The sequence below is a fragment of the Bombus vosnesenskii genome, unplaced genomic scaffold (assembly GCF_011952255.1).
Source record: "Bombus vosnesenskii isolate JDL3184/JDL3185 unplaced genomic scaffold, Bvos_JDL3184-5_v1.1 scf7180000013272, whole genome shotgun sequence".
NCBI classification, from domain to species: Eukaryota; Metazoa; Arthropoda; class Insecta; order Hymenoptera; family Apidae; genus Bombus; species Bombus vosnesenskii.
In genome coordinates, this window is record NW_022882930.1 from 5,529,744 (window position 1) to 5,550,502 (window position 20,759).

At 31.7% G+C, this 20,759-nt stretch overlaps 2 protein-coding genes across 10 annotated transcripts; one reads left to right on the forward strand and one right to left on the reverse strand.

Moving 5' to 3' along the window:
• Positions 1-191: 191 nt before the first annotated feature.
• LOC117231244 (pecanex-like protein 1) lies at positions 192-10,331 on the reverse strand. Of its 2 annotated transcripts, none has more exons than XM_033489493.1 (15): positions 9,977-10,331; positions 9,442-9,688; positions 9,008-9,286; positions 8,554-8,906; positions 8,334-8,477; positions 8,008-8,252; positions 7,675-7,934; positions 4,258-7,568; positions 3,714-4,175; positions 3,501-3,645; positions 3,163-3,421; positions 2,737-3,090; positions 2,530-2,654; positions 2,183-2,460; positions 192-2,101 (listed from the first exon to the last, which is right to left on the reverse strand). In XM_033489493.1, exons 1-15 carry the CDS (start codon positions 10,127-10,129, stop codon positions 1,820-1,822), a joined length of 6,897 nt encoding a protein of 2,298 aa, XP_033345384.1. In that variant the 5' UTR covers positions 10,130-10,331; the 3' UTR covers positions 192-1,819. The 2 variants fall into 2 exon arrangements, with proteins under 2 accessions (XP_033345384.1, XP_033345386.1); XM_033489495.1 differs by having other exon boundaries at positions 2,530-2,642; positions 9,977-10,329.
• A 184-nt stretch (positions 10,332-10,515) lies between these two features.
• LOC117231247 (mitogen-activated protein kinase kinase kinase 11-like) lies at positions 10,516-20,484 on the forward strand. 8 transcript variants are annotated; one of them, XM_033489505.1, is made up of 16 exons: positions 10,520-11,237; positions 11,345-11,610; positions 11,712-11,946; positions 12,027-12,244; positions 12,329-12,669; positions 12,806-12,986; positions 13,086-13,234; positions 13,319-13,491; positions 13,633-13,653; positions 13,822-14,068; positions 14,170-14,289; positions 14,831-15,028; positions 16,465-16,494; positions 18,797-19,208; positions 19,322-19,657; positions 19,720-20,446. In XM_033489505.1, the coding sequence occupies exons 2-16, from the start codon at positions 11,420-11,422 to the stop codon at positions 20,444-20,446; spliced, it is 3,579 nt and encodes a 1,192-aa protein (XP_033345396.1). In that variant the 5' UTR covers positions 10,520-11,237; positions 11,345-11,419. The 8 variants fall into 8 exon arrangements, with proteins under 8 accessions (XP_033345401.1, XP_033345396.1, XP_033345397.1 ...); XM_033489506.1 differs by having other exon boundaries at positions 11,359-11,610; XM_033489503.1 differs by having other exon boundaries at positions 10,521-11,237; positions 11,314-11,610.
• Positions 20,485-20,759: the final 275 nt, after the last annotated feature.

The window sequence follows — 20,759 nt, forward strand, 5'->3', positions numbered from 1 at the left end:
GGTAAAATAGATTTTTTTGTCCCTTGGCAGCAAGCGATACATAAATGTGTACCAACAATTAAAAGACTAGCTAAAATTTTTTTATCAGTCAGATGCTTTCAAAAAACACCATAATAAGGCAATGCTGTGATTCCTTGGTTACTTGCAAAACTTTTTATCTTTTGTGTTAAACATATTTAAATCTTTCTCTATTTTTTTTTTTTTTTTTTTTTAAGCAAAAGAGTACTTTATACTTTTGCAAGCAACCCTATCATTCTTATTAGTTTAGTAATCAGTATATATTTTAATATGTACAAAATTAGGTGAAAACTTTCAATGAATCACTTTCGTAAGAGAAGAAATGATAATAAATTTATTTTTCTTCTCCGGATAAATATTGTGGTGTATTTGTCCGCAATAATATTTATTACGATATTTGGTTTTGTTTGGCTTTATTATTATTAATTATTATTCCCAATGAAAATTATAATAGGCATATATCAAATATAAATACACCATCATAGTTATCCGGATTGTTATACAATAAAGATATACAAGTGAAAGATTGTGGAGTTACATTTAACACTAGTATTAATGCACCGATATGTTTTGTAGAGGCAATCTCATGGCCCCACAAAATTACACATTCAGTAAATACATTTGGACGCTTTAATCTTGCAGAAATGTTATGCATATATATATTTACAACTTATATATCAAATAGTTTAAAAAAAATGTAACAAAATGTAGAAAAACACGAATGATATATACAAATTTCTTCTGATGTTACTTGTTGTTATTGAGCATATTCGATACTAGTAATATAGAAATACGTTTTTCATTTTTTAATAAATAATATAATTTGTAATAACTTTTATTCTTACATTCTAATTGACTCTTAGAGATTCGTTATAAATCGTACTATTATAAATTCAAAATAAAGATACTGTTCATTGAATAATATTGTTAAAAGTTTTAACAATAGCAATTATTGGGTTTATCTTTTTTAACTTTACCTTAGATTGTTGGTAATTGAAATAATAACTTTGCAAATTGAAGGTTTATGATTTCATTTTATAAAATTATTAACAATGATATAAAACAGAACGCAAATATAGCAAAATTAATATTTAAATATATTCAATATTATTACATTTTATACTAACAAAAATAATAGTTTAGCTAGTTAACAACAAGTAATATCTAGTTTTCATCGCTAGTAAATCATCTAATCATTATATAATACAGAATATAATACAACATGATACAATTTACTTTGCATTGAATAACTTGGCGATTGACATTAGTCTTCTCAGTAAATGTGTAAGAAGTAATAATTCTTTAATTACTATAGTAAATATTAACTGCTTCTTGTATAAGTTTTGGAAATTCATCTTTTCTGAGAATATTTTAAAAGAACTGTATCTATTGGAAAATCATTACAATGAAAACAACACAAATACGAATGGTTAGAAAAGAGATATCGAGAAAATGGAAATTTTAGAAAAATCGTGTAATGAAGAGTACTCTGTAGCTATATGTATATGTATATGTATATGTGTTGTGACATACATGCGCTGACGCACGAACGCATTCTCCCTTTCTCTCTTATATATTAGAATTAAGAAACTAGTGTTAAAATTCGTCGCTTTTCAGTATTTACAATTTCAAGAACAATCTTTCATCAAAAACCTTTGTATTTATTATTTTGTAACTGGAATGAATTCTTTATTTTTAATGCATTCTTATCAGTATTTACGATGTATGACGTAGATTCAAAAAGTGACTGTATGAAAATCGCCTTAATGTATATTACTGCAGAAAATTAAAAAATACTTCATCATACTTCTGCCCCCAAATCTTTTACACCTTGTTCCGCTATTGGAACATATTTATCATCAATTTTGACAAGTAAGATAACTTTATCTACGTGAGACCGCCGATTGGGATCACGATGATTTGGAGACCAACAATGAACAACGCATCCTTCCATACCTCTTTCAGGTACCCAATGCTGCCATCCAGATCTACCACCCTGTTGTCTCATTCTCTCATCTGGCCAAATTACGTCTATGCGGCGACCCAAATTAATAGCATCATAGACTTGGTTAGGATCTATGATCTGATAACAGATAAATATACATAATTTTTTATGAACTAAAGAGAGAGATGTGTCTCAAAATCAATTTTGTTTTCTACTTACACGTACTCGTTGTAAGATTTCATCCTTTTCGGGTTTATTTATGAAACTCGTTTCACATTTCGTTTCAGTTTTAATATCACTATTGCTAAGAAGACCGGCCAAACTAGCAAGTGTCGAAGTTGTAGGTTTTCCAACTGAAGCCAAAGATCCTCTGTTTCCACCTAAAGATCCAGTGTTTGCTCTTCCTAAAGAACCACGTCCAGTCGATCCACCAATTTGACACCCAGAGTCTATGGATTGTGAACCAGATGTATTATGACCTGTTGATTGTCCATAACCTACATAAAAAATTTTATTTTTATATTGTAAAGTCATCAATGTAGATGATGTATGATAATTGGAAATACCTAAATGAATATTATATGTAGTCATTGCATACACTCCATCATTTCCAAAGCCCCCATCATCTTGAGATCCTGTCCCTCCTGACGAACAACCCTGACCACACCTTCTTCTAATTCTATAAATAATACTTGTAATAATAATAAATTTTATGAACTTTTCATTAATAAATTATGGTTTATATAATTATATGACATAATAATAAGACATACCTTTGCCATAGTTTTAAGATATTGCTTTTAATTATATCGAGACTCAAAGGTCCACCGATTATGGAACATAATTGTTCATTAGTCTCTGCATAACTAGTTATTAATGGTGAAACGTAAATCGGGTACCCAATTGGTTGATCGCAGGAACTATTTATGATGTTCCTAAGAGCTTGTTTAGCATTTTGTATAGAGCCTCGCTCAGGATTCCTATTTCTCAAGTAAACTAACTCTTGTTGCTGCCCAGCCCATAAGCCACGAACACATTCACGATTCATTTTAATCACCCGAAAACTTAAAAAGCGTTTGTTAAGCATTATCACCTTATATTCATCAATACCGTCATCAAGTACATGTCTATAAATAGAAATAATGAATATTAATAATGTAATAAATCAACATTTTATAAATATCGCATTGTTAAAATACCTGAGAGCTAAAAGACTGGGTGCACCATTTAAGACAGCATTTCTCCACAGTGGATCCGCTTCATGACTAATCACGAGATTTTTATCATGGCTATCTATAGCTTCATAAAGAGCAGACGGTTCACCATACTGCTCTGGACTCATGAAATGATCTTGATGTAGTTTTAATGCCATTCTTACACCTTTTGCCACGACATTTCGTAATAAATCTACGTCATATAAAACCCATTCATCTCGAACAGATGTTATACGAAAATCTCCTAAATATATAAATGTACTTTTTAAACATTGCTCTTAAATGTAATCAATTTTTTCATTATTTATTATAAAATAATGTACCTTTAAAAAGAGCATGTAATCCATATAAAAAAAATTCAACACTGGAAACCGTGTTATGAGATAATGCTCCTAAAACACGTCTTCCCAAAAGACTTAAAGCAAGACATAAAGATACCAATGACGAATTTCTTGATTTGTCTAATGTCTAAAACAGTTATAAATAAATAATGCTATACAAACGTTAATATAATGTATATATATTTGAAAAACTACCTTGTCTTGTTTAGTAACGCAATACTGTATCCAATCCAAATAAACATTACAGAAACTACTTCTTGTGATGCCGCATGTTCGGATATCGTAATCTTCATGAATGCTCAAGTTAAAAACTGGATCCAAATCAACGAAATTTTTGTCAAGCGTTATTTTTAGGGCGTCCGAAATATCAGAATTCTCCAACCAATATTTCAGTTTTGGTGATTTAACAGCATAGAAAACAATACTTTTCACATAGTAAGTAACTAGTACTTTACGAAATTCAAACACTTGGAGCATAGAAACTGCTGAATTATCTGAGATCGAGTATCCTTCTAAAACGTATTTAGCACTTGCAACTTCCCAAGCTAACCAGCGTTGACTAAAAGCTGCGTTTACACTTAATACGTTTGAAAAATGACCCATTTCACAACAACAACAATTGTCATTATCTTCAATTCCTTCAGTGATTGCTTCTACCTAAAAATCAAAGCATTTGCAAATTTGAGCGTGTTTGTTATTTTGTTTAGAATTTTCAATATCTAAAATAATATATATATACTTCTCTTTGCTGACAATATGTTCCCCTGAATTCAAGACCTCTTAATTGAAAGGTTACTAGACCGTTTCCTAATTGAACAATATGTACCAAGCAATTCAAGTAATCAGATGCTAGTAGAAAACAATCGCCTTGTTCCACATTTCCCCACCGACCAAGGGCAAGGTCTCCATACAGGCTATGTTGCAGAGATCTTGTTAATTGTTCATAGAAAATTGAATTCAAATTATTATCATCTGCCCCTATGTTTCGATCTAAATGCGAAGACATTCGGGTATTCGAGTGATCTACTCTTCTTGTCTTATAATCTCGTTCCCAAAATTTCACTGGACGTACATATGATGATATAAATATTGCACTGCCCAAAAGAGGATTTAAAGGAGTACTTAAAAGTGCAGATATCCCTGCTTGTAGGAACAGCATAGCAGAATGCGGAACGGAGAAAGGTTGTGCAAATGCATGAAATGCACTACCCCAAGTAATTTGCCAAGGTGCAATATATGTGACTACAAATCGTATTTTCAACAGTAGTTCATAAACTTTTGCGAAAACTATTCCTGTGATAAAATAGTCCACCAAAAATGTTTCACTGAGATTTCGAAAATCTAGTTTGAAGAACAGAACAGCAAAAATCAAAACCAAATAACGCGTTGATGGATCAGAGTATGCAGATCTTAAAGATTTTAATCCACACACAACTATAATCAATGCTCCCACACTTTCTCCAAACTTAGCTACAATTTTTGATGAACATTCTGTAAGTGCTCCCAAAAATACAACTGGATAGAGAATGTTTCTTTCTAAAAAGCACAGACAAACATATGCCTTTTCAAACCACATAATCTTCACAGGTTCACGAACTTCAAATTGTGCATATTCATGGCTACGTAATACCGGTCTTGATAAGCACAGCCATGGCAATTGTTTTCGAAGTTGTGGTACAATGTAATGTAGCAAAAGTCCAAGGCAACTTGCAATACCCCATAAAACTGGATTCAGTTCTGGTTGTAAGGCTGTAAACACAGTTGAACAATGGATTCCAAAAGATAGAGTACCTATCACTGCACAAACTATTAAATCATTTTTTAATCTTGCATTCACTGTTGCTTTTAATTTTTCAGGTAATGGATCTACCAATTCTGTATCTGACATTTGTTCAGTAAATTTAATTTTTACATGTTTTTTTCTTTCATAAATTCTAAGTTTTACTTCTTTGTATGTTGTAGGTACAGTATCTCTATGAGATGTATTCTCAATGATTTTAGCTTCTTTTTCTTCTGTATAAATTTCTGGAGGCCACAAATTTGTTTTAACAATGTCCCATATTACTGTAGGATCTGAAGATGATCTACTTAAATGGTAAGATATAGCGACTAATAAACCCGCAAAAATAGAGAATAAAATATGCTGTGAAGATTTAGGCTCTGTAAGTGCTCCGTAAGCAAATCCATACAATATAACAACAGTGACTATGCTGCGAGAGAGACAATATATTGAAGAAATTAAACTTGTGGTTGCATTTCCACCAAATAAATGGATATCTATATGTTCACAGAGATACATTAGAAAAGTATTAATTTGTGGAAGTAATCCGAAGGAAAATATAATAGGAAAGCATAAAAGAAAAATTAATAAAATATTACGGATCTGTAATAAAACATCATAATCAGTAATCCGTAAACCATATATTCGAAATTCAGATGCTTTAAAATTTCTCAAGGATTCATTAAAGATTAATATGAATCCTGAACACAATATATAATAAACAGGCCGAGAAAATACTATAATGCGATTGAAGCCATGTATTGGGGAAGCTGCATCAGGCTGAACGGATTTTAATAATGAATATTGACAGCCAGCAGTTACAAAACAAAGCATGAAAGCAAATATATCTCGGTAAAATCCTTGCTGGAGCAATACGAGACCCAATCCCGCAACAGCAACTGCTAAAAATGTCGAAATAATAATCTCAAATATTGTCAAATTTCGATCTAATAAGGCCAACAAAAATAAACGATCGAATCGCACTTTGATATGCGGTAATTTGCCAATTTTCCATTTATAGTAATATTGCTTGTCTTGTCTTGATTGTTTAGGTTTGGATTCAGATCCATCTAAGCCACCAATAAATCGATTCCAAGATAGACTTGTATTTATGTCACCCACTGCACACGTCTGTAATGTTAAGGCAGGCCTATCTCGGCGATTTGAATCTGTTGGGTAAATATTCAAATTGAAATATCCCAATAAATTTCGTAATCTTTGATTTCTCTCTGTCATTGATTCTATACGTGATAATATGTCTTGATGGAACTGATCTCGTTCTAAGGTTTCGAGTTCGTATTGAATAGAATTTCCATTATTTTGATGAATTTGATCACGTTCCGAAGTTTCCACTGGATTTGACGATAATGAATTTTGTGCTTTGGTTTGATTGCTTTCTGGACTGGACAGAACAGGTGGTGTATCTATTATAACACTCAAGTCAGGAGAATTCAAAGATAAACTACTATAACTATTACTCAAAGAGTCTATTAATTCCCAATTCGCATCATAATGTAAATTTTGATTAAGTTGCTGACGTAATAATGTATTTAACAATTTATCGTTATTGTTAGAAGGAACTTGCGCAGCTGCAGCAACACCAGATCCTTTCTCATCGAAGGTGTAAGCTAGCCAGCGGCCGTTTTCATCTCGAAAATAAGGTACAGTTGCTTCTACAGCATCGTTATGATTAGCAACTAAATGACATTCTTCGTTTGATATCAATCCAAATAAAGCAGTAAGTGGAACGACGTTATCATCTCGATTCCGATCTCGTGGTACACGAGTCGATCGAATCGAACATTTCAAAGGAACACGTCTTTTTCGTGCCGTTCGAGTCTCTGAATTGCGGCTTAATCTTAAATCTGAGACGGTGCTAGATTGACCTGGTAATTCTCTGCCAGATGTCAATAATGTAGCTAACAAGGAAGATGCAAGACTAAGTGTACTTAACTCGTTGTTTGAACCGCTAGTTTGCTCAAATCTATCAAATCTTCCATCTCTTCTTCTATCTTTCTCTCTTTTGACTTCTAATGTTCGTTTTAATTTCTGTCGGGTTTGTTCAGTAGTTGTAATATTATCATCTATAGCTTCTATTGCAGGTTTTGGACGGCTTTGTTTAGGTATTGCACCTTGATGACGTTTGTTATCTGTTTCTACTTGTGGAAGTAACATTCTTTTTGCCTCATTTTCCATATTCGATGAGTATGTTGTATATTCAAAAGGCATCATATTAGATGAACCAGAATCTGGTTCTTTACTATGTAATCCTGTGGAATAAAAATTTACAAATATTATTACTTGTAATAATAATAATTGCAATTTTTTTAAAAATAAATACCCATTTGATATAAAAACTTAAAAGTTAGAACTTACCTTTATTTGTTCGCGATTCTATTGTACAATCTCCACCTTCAAATAATTGATCTATTCCAACTATACTTCCAACGTTTAAAGGATCATCTATATTTTTCGATTTATCTTGTTTATCTTTAAACAAGTTTTCTAAATCCGAGAATTCACGACTGCTTTGGCTTGCATTACTGTATCTTCTTTTAACACTGGACTTTGGTTCTTCAATTAATGCATCACGAGAATTTGCAGAATCATTATCTACACCACCATCTTCATTACGTCTAAATATGAGGTCAAATTTAAGAAATTTATGGATTAATCGTTTAATATTTACTTTTATTATGTTTAATTTACCTTGAAAATCTATCTTCAAATCGGCTAGTACTAAGACTTCTGTCCCGATTAGAGGTAGCATTAGTTTCACAAGTCTTCCGAGTAAGTAATGGACTATAAGAATCCTGAAGACTAAATCCTCCAGAACTTTCATTAGCAAACTGTTCATCACTTTGTTCTTCTATAGGATGTACTATTTCTGATCCATAACTAAGATATGGTAATAATTGTAATTGGTTTTTTTTTAATGTATTTTGAGGTAATACCTTTAAAATATATACGGTTTTTTTAATATAATTTTTCATATAAACACATATATTACTACAATCATATTATCATATTGATACCTTTTTAGTATTAATTGTTTCAAGACTTTGCGGATGGAGAGGTAAATTATTGTCATCTGTAGTGTTTATATTTTTATTAGTAGCACCAATTGTTTCAAGACTTTGTGGATGAATAAGTTGTTGATGTGGCTTTTTTGTAATAACCTTGTAAATGAAGAAAGTATTTTAAATAATTACTTAATTATTCGTTTTTCCAAATAGAAAATTCCTTCATTTTTACCTCTAAAGATTGTGGATGTGAGGAAATTTTATTTTTTTCCGTATCTTCTTTTTTGGATATAATTTCTAAACTCTGTGGATGATCATTCATTAAATGTGTTTCCATTGGAATTGAGTTAGAATTGAGACGCCGAACACTTTGGTTTGATTTCCAGTAAGGATAATCATCTCCATGGTGTTCCAATTCTAACGAACTTGTTTGTTTTATTTGACTTTCAGAACCTGTTTTACCAAGACTACCCTGTTTGGAATGACGATTTCGTGAATCTTCAGATGCATGTCTGCATAATTTTCTTGAACCTTGTCGATCCTCTTCAGTAATTACAACACATTTCTGTCTTTTTAATCTTCTTTCTATATGTATTTGAAATTTTCCAAAAGAAATATTAATATGTATAAAAATAGGGTAATATTGCATTATAGACGTTATATCATAAAAATTACAAAATTAATACCATTTATTATATTTCGAAAACATGGTTCATGATATTGTGCAGAACCTAATTCTGTTTCGTGTATATTTATACTAGATACCATTGGTTTAGTTAGCTGTTGTGCTTCTTCTGAACTTTCTGAGCTATTTTTTCTATGAATTTCTACTTTTAAATCTATAGTTGAACTAGGCTTATCTCGATTATATTCAGATGTTATACTATCTGCATCTGCATTTTGCACATTTGATTCAATAAAAGAGTTACGTGATGAGCATTCTACAGGTGGTGTATCTGTTTTTCCTATGTGTAAAAATAATAAATTGATAGCAAAATTTTTAAAATATAATTGATATAGTTTTAAAAGTTAATTGTATCAAATGTAAAGATTAATTTTAACATGTAAATGGTAAAGTTAATAGATAGATTTAAAAAATAAAAGATATAGTCTATAATACCACTTAAGACTTGCAGTTCTATTCCATGATCTACTTGTTCCTGTGATTGTTCCCTGCATTTATTATGCACTGTGCGTCTTTTTTCACTTTCTGATCTTTGTTGGCTAATAGCTTGACCTGATTCTTCTAAACACTCAGTTGTATCATACATGCAATGAAGTGTATGGTTAACATACTTTATCGTACCAAAAAGTGCTCCAATTGAAGAACAATATGCTATCCAAACATATAACGTTGGTGGAAAATACTATAAAATAAAGAATTGTCATCTTCAAAGTTTATATAACAATTATATGGTATCTTTAAGCGTACGATTATGAAAAACTTATATACATACATATGCATTTGTATACATATGATATATACATATGCATGTATATGTACACAAATCAAAATTCATAAAGTCCAAATAACAAAACTCAACACATGTTATGTAAATCTACCCGCAGTTAATGTAAACACATACAGTTTATGTTATTTAACTAAAATGAATGACTTGCAACTAAAATTAATGCACACATATAAATATACTTACAAGATATATAATAAACGGTAAACAAAGTAAGAAAAGCCAAATGTACAAGTGAAATGTATTTGAAAAAACGTCGAGACGAGGATCGTAAAACCAGCCTCCTGTCAGGCTCGCCCAGACGCCTTGTCTTAAAATTTCCAGCATTTGAGAACCCATACCAATTGCAAAAGTGCTCCCTCACCATCTTCCCATCACTTGCTGTTTTACAGCTTTATTCGTAGTCTGTCTTTTCTATTTGAAAAATTGCGTGGCAAACAATAAGGCGATACATTTTATCTTGGCTTCTTAATCAATGGATTTCGCGCACACGACTTACTGACTTTGCAGCCATCTTCACATCTCAGATGATTTTGAACATGAACAATATGATTACATATATGATCAAGCTTCTATGATGTTTTGCAAAATTACTTTACACGAGTCGTTTATCGACACTTATTATAATTGGCAATAATACAAGTGAAACTCATCTAGTATTGTTCAAATATTTCCAATATTCGTTAAAATATATGCTTTAATTGATTAATTGTCCGTGGTAAATATAGTTTCTTGTTGGACTAATTCGCGATCATCATGTTGCGGATAAACCTTATATAATTCAAATATCATAAGCAACCTTTCGAACATTCTTTCTATGAATCGTGGTCCAATATATCACGTCAACGGTGGGGCCGTCAAAACGAAACATGGCGTCCGTTAGGTTATTGCTATGAGTGCTGGTTCGTTTTCTATCATTAAATGTGGAATCATCGTGCGTTTTGCGGGCTGACGCAAAGCGTCGTGTCCTCGGGGAGGCAAACACGTCGCTTTCAACCCTGCATGTCTCTCGTACATTACTCCTAGTGCCGATTCAATGAAAAGAATCGGCCTTACCAATAGTGGCTTGTGGGTATACACACCCCGACGCGAGACTCCAAAGTGGTTTTATGGCATATCGAGCTTTTTTCTACTCTCCTAGAATTTTTTCTCCACTACTCTACATAGGAGTATGGTCGACGAAAAATCACAAGATCTTCGTCGCTTTATTGCCGGACTCACGAATCAAAATGCCGGTCACCGTTAAAGTGTTTTTATGCAAGGGGTGTTAGTGATCACCTCTTCTCATCTTGTTTTTCTTGTAAAATTTGTGCGTAAAATTAAATTATTGTCAAAATATTTCATAATTGGTTTACATTCGTGTATTGATTATGATTGAAGAAGAAACGTGTGTTAAATGAACATGAATTGTGTAAGGATGTGTACAGTGTTGAAAAAATAATGCAAGGTGTATATTAAACTTTCACCACTTCTTATATATGTTTCTTTAGTTTATTTGAGACAAACTAACAATACATTTAAAGTGTTCTATGTTATTTGTGATTCTATTAATAGAATATTACGCTAAGGTTACAAAACAAGAGGGTGTAATTTCCAAAAAGTGGAAGACTAAGAAGAGTGTAAGGCCATATGCCGCCAGCCGGGCTATCGGCAAGAGGCTTGTCTACCTTGATGGACCACGGACAACCAGATGCTCGTCATCGGAGCGAGCGATTTCTACTTCATCCAGAGAATGGATCCTCTAATTCTCATAGTCCTAACACAGCCAACTCATCTCCACGATATCAACATAATAGTAGAACAAATAATCATTCCACAAGGTATAAAGTGTGTTATTATTATAGGCCCATAAATGTGTAATGTTTTACACACTTATGATAGTGAAATAAAATATATCTCACTTAAATTTTGTGCATTTTAGTTACGGATATTTATATGGGCGTACATCTAGCAACAATATGTCTGATAGCAGTGTTTCTGATACACATAGTGGTGGTACAGCAAGAACTGTTTCTCAACAGACTAGTCCATCTCACGGTACACATTCCTCTTCCCAGTCAAGGCAAGACAATAGTTCGACAATTTTCACAGCATTATTTGATTATGTTGCCCAAGGCGAAGATGAATTATCTTTACAAAGAGGTGAAACAGTTGAGGTAAATTGTTTATTATAAATATCTGTAAAATTAAATATCTTTGATTAGGATGCATATATATATTTTATTTTATATGCTAGGTCTTATCGAAGGACTCAAAAATCTCAGGTGATGAAGGATGGTGGACTGGAAAAATCCATGGAAAGGTTGGTATTTTTCCAGCCAATTTTGTTGCAGAAGCAGAAAGTATTGATCGAGTTTCATCGGTGATTGATAAAGTTCAACCGGTTGAAATTGACTTTGAAGAATTACAATTAGAAGAAGTGATAGGTGTTGGTGGATTTGGAAAGGTTTATAGGTATATAAAATATTATAAAATATTATAGTTAAATTTGTTAATAGTTCTTTAGAACAATATTTATAATAATTTGTAACATTTTAGAGGATTCTGGCAGAAACATGAAGTGGCTGTTAAAGCAGCCCGCCAAGATCCAGATGAAGAACCAAGTGTTACATTAGAAAATGTTCGACAAGAAGCTAAATTATTTTGGTTATTGAAACATGAAAATATTGTGCAATTAGAAGGAGTTTGTTTAAAAATGCCAAATATGTGTCTCGTAATGGAATATGCACGAGGTGGTAGTCTGAACAGGGTTCTTAGTGGTAGAAAAATCAGGCCTGACGTACTTGTTGATTGGGCAATACAAATTGCTCGTGGCATGGATTACCTTCATAATAAAGCACCTATAAGTCTTATTCATAGGGACCTAAAAAGTTCTAATGGTAAGGCAATTAACATATTAATTGTAAATAAAATATCATTACATCATTATTAGTTGAATATATATATTATTATTTGAATATATATATTTTTACATGAGATGTGTTAGAGTAATACATATTATTTTTTTTATAACAGTATTATTGAGCGAACCTATAGAAAATGATGATCTACAATATAAAACTTTAAAAATAACTGACTTTGGATTAGCAAGGGAAGTTTATAAAACAACTCGCATGTCAGCAGCCGGCACATATGCTTGGATGGCACCAGAGGTTATTAAAAAGAGTACTTTCAGTAAAGCCAGTGATGTTTGGAGGTCAGTTTTATGTACCTCCTATATCACTTTAATTGTAATAAATGTATCTATATAAATAGTAAAAAATTTTTTCTTTTTAACACATGAATACATCTACAGTTATGGCGTGCTTCTATGGGAACTTCTAACTGGTGAAACACCTTATAAAGGAATAGATGCTTTGGCAGTAGCGTATGGTGTTGCAGTAAATAAACTCACATTGCCTATCCCATCAACTTGTCCTCAACCTTGGAGGTTTTTAATGGAAGGTATATAATTATATAATCATTTATATAATCATGAATTATTTTAATTTGTATAACCTTTAAAATAAAAAATGCTTTACCATTTAGCTTGTTGGGCATCTGACAGTCATTCGAGACCAGGATTTGCTGAAATTTTAGTAGCATTAGATGAAGTGCGTAGTGCATTTGCAGCTACACCACATGAGTCATTTCATACAATGCAAGAAGACTGGAGGCTTGAGATTGAACAAGTTCTTCATGGATTGCGCATGAAGGAAAAGGTATAAATTCGAAATTTCTTTGCCTTGCAAAAAAAGGACTTCTACAAAAATAAAATCTTTTCATTACTGTAATTAGCATACGCATCATTTATATCAGTATAAATAATGTTTATAATCCTTCTTTTATATGCTTATGCAAAGGCATGCCGTTCATTAGAAGAGGTAAGATAATGTGTAACTACAGTTATTGACGCTAATAATTATTTTGGTCTATAACAAATATATGTACCTATCTATACTATATTATCACTACACAAATTTTTTGTTTGCGAAAACGCATTTGTTTATCAAACACATTATTATAACCTTTTTTATATGTTTGTTTATTAGGAACTGCGCTGCAGAGAAGAAGAATTAACGAAAGCACAAGTGCAACAACGACAACATGAAGAAAACTTAAGGCAACGGGAACAAGAATTAGCTGCCCGAGAAATAGATTTATTAGAACGTGAACTTACTGTAATGATAATTCAGCAACAAAATACTCCTACACCAAACAAAAGACGCGGGAAATTTAAGAAATCGAGGTTAAAACTGAATAAAAAGGAGCCAGGAAGCAATATAAGCGCTCCTTCTGGCAAGTATACTGTGTTATAATTTATCTTAACAATTTTGCATAAAATTTAGAATGCTCTAATTATAAAGTTAAATAACCACCATATGTTTTTATCCCTATAGATTTTCGTCATACAATAACTGTTCAACATACAGCGTTAGATCGAGGAAAAGTACGAAATCCATCGAGACCTAATAGTCCACCAGGCTCGCCTAGTATCCCACGACTTCGTGCAATTGCATGTGAGTACTTTGTTTCCAAGATTTTCAGTAGTTCACAATTTCAATGAATAATGAATGATTTTGCTCTAAGAAATTTTTTTAGTATTTTCAAGAAATTTAAATTACACTGTTTGTGCTTTGTAGTCACATTGTATTAATTTAACAACGATTTTTATTAGCATGGTGTGAATAATTGGATATATTTTGATATATTTTTGAAAAATTACATATATATGCATATAATCTATGTTGTGTTTTTCGTTTCCTTTTTCTTTTTTTACTCTTTTGTAAGAATGTAGAAAAGAATGATAATTTGAAGATTAGAAGAATTATATGATTGTAGTCATTTAATGTAGAAAACCAAATGCAAAACATTTTATGATATTGAAATATTTTTTGTAACTTCTAGATAAAAGAATTTCTTAATAATGAATATTACTAATAGTCCTCATGAAACACCTTTATCTTTTTGAAGCGCGCATAAAGTTTAACAGAGTCTAGGGTAGGAGGGAAACTTAGTACTGTAGTGAGTAGCGTTTTGTTTTTTGTCTTCCTCCTTTAGTACCGGCAGATGGAGTAAAGGGTAAGACTTGGGGACCATCAACACTCCACCAACGCGAACGTGGGGCTATTATCACGCAACCACCAAATCCTGCATCTCCAGGTGGCAAACGGTGGTCTCGCTCTGCTCCAGATCTTGAAAAGACACCCCTGCGTACCGCCCTGTTGGCACATCGTTCCCCGCTTCTTCAAGAAATAGGTAACCCCTCCTCCAGAAAGTTGTACTCCTCAGCAAATAATTTGATAGACAGTCAACCAGGATTTAACTGTCACACTAGGATTAGCTATAACAACATTCCAGAAAATTCTAACAACATTGTGCAAAGCTCGAGCTGTTCACCTTGCAATATAGGCGAAGACTCAGTTATTGTGGACAACGATATTTATGAGTCTGTGGTCTTACATAACAAATCGGCAGATAATCTTAAAACTCATTTCTCGGATGATCATTCAGTCATGGACAATTACACAAAATCTACAGTTGGAAATAATTTAAAAGCTTCACCTCCTAGGAGTCAAAAACATGTGATTGGTGACTGGGAACAGTCGTATTCTTCAAATTTTGTACAAAGCGTAGCGTCTAGTTTGGTTGGTACTGCGAAACGTGTGAAAAAGAAGAAACGCGAGAGAAGTAAATCGAAAGAATCAAAGCGCAGAGATAGCTCAGAATCACGATTAGCTGCTTTTGCTGATTTCTTTCGTTCCCCTTCTGGATCAAGGAAAAGCTCTTTAAATTCTCCGCATAGTACGGAGCGAAAAAATTCTGTTACCATTAAAATTAATGATACAGATGGATTAGAGTCAAGCCCTGAAAATTCAATAGGTAAAAAGTTTCACCATAAATCCAGAATTTCTAAGAGTCCATTAAGAGTCTTCAATAAGATGAAAGCTTGGGGAAGTCGAGATGCTTTAGATGATAAAACTGCTGTTGTTAAAGTAGAATATAGTGCTCTAGACAATACGATATCTATACCACAATTTAATCGACGTGATTCCGATCAAAGTAGTGCAATACCTAAATTCTTGACTGCTAATTCACGCGAAGGAATAGATTTCGAGAGTCTCGAATCAGAACTTTGTAATTTTGATTCGGAACATTCAAATGATAGTTCTATTTCAAAAAATTCTTTAGGTTTATTCTCAGATAATAAATGCAAAAAATCCCCTACCTCTTTTGACTATGTTAGTGGTATATCAGATGCGTGTTTCAAACAACGCGCTCCGCAAGTAGATCAAAGTTTCAAATTGAATTCCTCTTTAAGTAAAAAATCAAAGAGTAACGAATACTTGCGTAGTTGTGAAGATCATGTTGATACTATAAATTCAGTTATACATGCATCTGGTTATATACAGGATTGTGAATGTCAGAATTCCCAAATCAATTATGAAGGGAAAAAGAATTTAATCGAATCCTTAAGAAATGCTCCTTCCCATAGAAGTTCAGAAGATGTGAATACAATTATTTACAACTCACCTAAGACTTCGATTGCAGAGAAATTTTTAAAGAAGAATGATAAGTAATATTGCATTTCACAAAGATAAAGATGTGCATATCACTCTTAGACGCGTTTCACGAAAATGTCTTCTTTTTGTTTTATATGTTTTAGTAACAGTCCTATATTTTCTTTACTGCAGGCCTTTCTGAGGAAAACATCTATCCCACTCGTAAGTCTCTTTATATTGCTGTGCAATTGTTTCACATTTTATAAGAGACCTGATTGTTTTTCTTCTATATCATTGGTTAATGATATTTTTATTTTTTCCTTTTACATTATTACAAAAGTAAAGATCTCAGATGGATAGTGCCTTTATATGTTTATATTTTCCTTCTTTATTTTTCTTTTGCTAAATTGTATTTAAGTAGATTGTGCTTAGAACTATTTTTATTAGAATGCATGAATATGCAATTCAGTTAAATTTTTTATTTGCTGATTATCTAAAAAGGATATCTTTAATGTATAGATATATTTTTAGTGATACATGTACAGTTGCATACATTTAATGATAAACTCTGTTTTCCTTTTTTATGTTGATAATATGTTTAAGATTATTTTATTCTGTTGAATTTTTGGAATGGTACATATTATTGCTATGTATCTTATAAGAATTTAATTTTTTAATTTTACCAGATGAAGAATTGAAATTCGTTTTATCTGCATAAATTGATAGCCTTGTTAATTAATTTTAATTGATGTCTATCAAATTACATAATAGATATATCATTTTAGGATATTTTAATAAAGGGTAGTCAGTACCCTGCAATAATCTAAAAACTATTTATCCTAATTTAAACTGACAAAAACTTCATATTTTGAACTGTAATTTAATGAGTATATAAAATGTAAATGCAGTCTTTCTGGTGTTGGTTCTTTTCTGATGTTATCTGGAGTATATAACATTCTAACAAAGCAGAGCTAACAGCCTCTTACTATGTCAAAAGAAATCATGTGCTTCTGCCACTACAACAAAAAGTTCTACATTAAAATTAATGCCTGCAATTAGAGGCGTTTATGGAAAAGAGTGTTTTTATATAATTATACAATCCCCAAATTAGAAAGAAATTACATCAAAATTAAAAAATTATTATGCAAAGTACCATATATCAGTTGCGAGAGTAGAGTTGTATCTTTTCTTCATTGCTTTATATGCATCTAGATCAATTTCAGATTTTGTTAATTATTCAACCTAATTTAACAGCGATTTCATTTTTGTATTATCATAGACTTTCGATATTTTTAGATTCTGAAATTTTGCACACGTTACATACAACACATGAAGCAACACGCACACTTGTATTTAGAAATAGAAATTTTTTCAATAAAACCTTTTCAGTTGGACACATTGAATTTTGTTTTTTCGTTTTCTGAATTTTTACGCTCGGTTTGTGGTTATATTTATAATATTAAACAAATATGTATATATATTTTGATTACTACACCTATATATTGAAACAATATATTTTAAATATTATCTATATAGATCAACAATTTTTAACATATTTGTTTTAAATAATTTACTAACTAAGAATGAAATAAACAATAAATATTTTATATTATTTTTTCTATATAAATCAATTTTTTATATAACTACTTATAATCGAGCGTAAAAGAATCCTTTTGCATGCTTCCAGTAGGATCCTAACAGTTAAGGCCATTTGGGTTTGGTCTTTTTCTTGTCTTAAAATTCCAATTTTATTTGTAATAAGCACACCATTGATTTTGTATATTCTTATCATATATTGATTTGAGTATAATATATGTATCAAACATTTTTATAGCAGTATTGTACGACTATTTATTTATTTATTAATGAACAGGCAAAATTTATAATAAATAAATATTAAGAGAGAAAAGAACATTCTGAAATGAGGAAATGAAAATTATATAGGGTAAAGAAAATTTTATTTAAGATTAGTTAAAATTAGTGCTTATACATATTGTCTTAAAAATAGTTTTTACCTTCTTCTTTCTTTACACTCTGCTTTACTTCCAAAGTTTCAACATTTTTCAACATTTTTGGTTTACTTTCAAAATATGGGTTTTATGCATTTAACATGAATGTATTTTAGATAATAATGTACAAGCTTTTTGAAAATTATTGATAACAAGAAATGGTTCAAAGTTCGTGGCATGTAATATTTTAATATAATGCACGTAATACATTGTGCTTATACATATAAATAATTGTAAGTAATGCAATAACAAGTAAGCATGTTATAACTTTGATACTAAACTGTTTATGTTAAATTTAATATAATAAACATGTATAATATTAAAAGGCTTGTAAAATTTGCACATAAAGGTAAGGAATAAAAAATAATAATAGTAACATAGTGTCTTAATCAATTTAATATTATGAAAAGGAAAGTAAATACTTTAATCATATTTTGTAATTCTACGTACACATATTTTTATAGATATATAGCAATATCACCATTATTATTGTAGAAATCTGATTGTTTTTGTAGATTATACAACCTTACCACCTGATCTCTCAACTGACTGGATAACATCAGATTATCCTTTGAAGCCTGGGTTGACTGGACCTTACATTATGCCAATGCCTGTACCAATGCCAACTCTTTACAATGGGGAAATGAAGAAGCCAAAGTTAAGCATAATAGAATTGGTTTTATACAATATCGCAGCTATGTTAGCTGGAGTAGCTACTGGATATGATGTAAGAATGTCAAACATATCTCCAATTCATCCAAGACTATATCCACGGCTTGGTGAGTGTGAAGATGAGCCTCCACGGTGGTGGTTTCAAGCAGATACTGGATCAAATCGTAACTCTGGTTATCTTGGACCTGATTATGAATTTAGTTCAAGTAGTGGTTATCCTCATAACACGTATCATGGACCAGCTAGACATTACAGGTATGAAATTAGAACATTAAATTTGTAATAATATTTTCTTTTTTTATATATATATACATATATTAACATGTTCTTTATATATTCATGTTATAAATAAGACAATTATTATACAGGCCATTCTTAAGTAATATGGGTGCTATAGCACCTGGTCTTCCACCCAGTGTGATGCCTGACAAACCTCTAAGATTCACTGATTCGCCACAACATTATGCAAGCAATACAAGTTCTAATGCACCAACACCAAGTCCTAGAAGAAAAAGTAGCAGCACTAGTAATGAAGATGTGTACATACATGATGCAGGAAGAGTTGATCGGATGGAAAGAGTACCAACAATATACATGGGCAATGTTGCTCCTTTTCCAGACTATGGACCTCCAGTATATACAGTCGTTCCACCAGAATATTACAGATCACCAGAACCAACATATTTTGTACCTACAGATTATCAGTAAGTAATTATTTTCAGATATGGATTTTTAAATATTACACTTAAATCTTTTTCTCCTTCAGTGATAGAATGCTTGAGTGTTCCGAATTTCCACATGCTTATGATAATCCAAGCAGCATAAATAGTCCAGCTCGACCAGTTTCAAGACTTCCTTCGTATACTCATCATCGTACTTCATCAAATGTCTCAAACGCGAGTACATCGAGTCAAAGTAACATTAATCCAACATTTCGTTTAGAAGACGAGGATGATTATTCTTTATATTCACCTGGACATTATTACCAACGATCTTCAAATATTGTCTCAAATGTTGGAACGTATAGTCCTAGTATGCTTAATCATGAATATGGTTCTCAATTACTGACGCGTCAGAACTCGCATGATTCGAATTCAAATTCTGGAGAAAGACCCAGTAATTTAGAGGTAGTTAGTCGATTACGGTCAAGTTTAAAACGATCTAATTACTCGTATAATTCTCCAAATAAAAGCGTAAGTAAAAATAATTCCGGTTCGGGTACTCCAACAAATCCTACTCCACCAGATTCTTTAACATCTGAGGATTCAAGTTATGTTTCAGCTAAGGATAGTCAGATCTCTATAAGTAGGGTTCGATTTTCTCCAGTAACATTTGATCGAGATGGAGTTTCGCGTGAACATAGAGAAACGTTACTTGATATTCCCGTACATGGACAAAATCAAGATGCCACCATACCCTTACAAGCTAATCGACGAATGAATAGAAGTAGAAAACCAAGTATTTCTGAATTAGAAAGAGAATTTTTGTCATAGCATTGGCTTATTTAAAATGAAAAAAAAATGATAAAAATTAGGGATTTGAAAAGTTTTGTCAATCTTGAAAGTAACACTTAATTGCAATCACACGAATCAAACAGTTTATGATGCGGCAGAAATTTATCGAATCATAACTAGAAAATACAGCGATGCACGTTGTCAAAGCACTGCCTCCTGCAAAACATTTTATCATGCATTGGTCATCAAATACAGTAAGAATGTAACATTCCATATACTGAGACATTCTTATAAAAGACTCTTGTATTCAATTAGACTATTTTTAATTTGATAAAGAACTGATATGTCTCAT

Bases quoted from the DNA above. Each gene is read 5' to 3' on its own strand.
- LOC117231247 (XM_033489505.1), top strand. From the start codon at position 11,420: ATGCCGCCAGCCGGGCTATCGGCAAGAGGCTTGTCTACCTTGATGGAC. The intron at 11,947-12,026 runs GTAAATTGTTTA...TTTATATGCTAG, and splicing joins AAAGAGGTGAAACAGTTGAG to GTCTTATCGAAGGACTCAAA. The intron at 19,658-19,719 runs GTAAGTAATTAT...TTTCTCCTTCAG, and splicing joins TTTGTACCTACAGATTATCA to TGATAGAATGCTTGAGTGTT.
- LOC117231244 (XM_033489493.1), bottom strand. From the start codon at position 10,129: ATGGGTTCTCAAATGCTGGAAATTTTAAGACAAGGCGTCTGGGCGAGC. The intron at 8,478-8,553 runs GTAAAAATGAAG...TTCATTTACAAG, and splicing joins CACATCCACAATCTTTAGAG to GTTATTACAAAAAAGCCACA. The intron at 4,176-4,257 runs GTATATATATAT...TTTGATTTTTAG, and splicing joins CATATTGTCAGCAAAGAGAA to GTAGAAGCAATCACTGAAGG.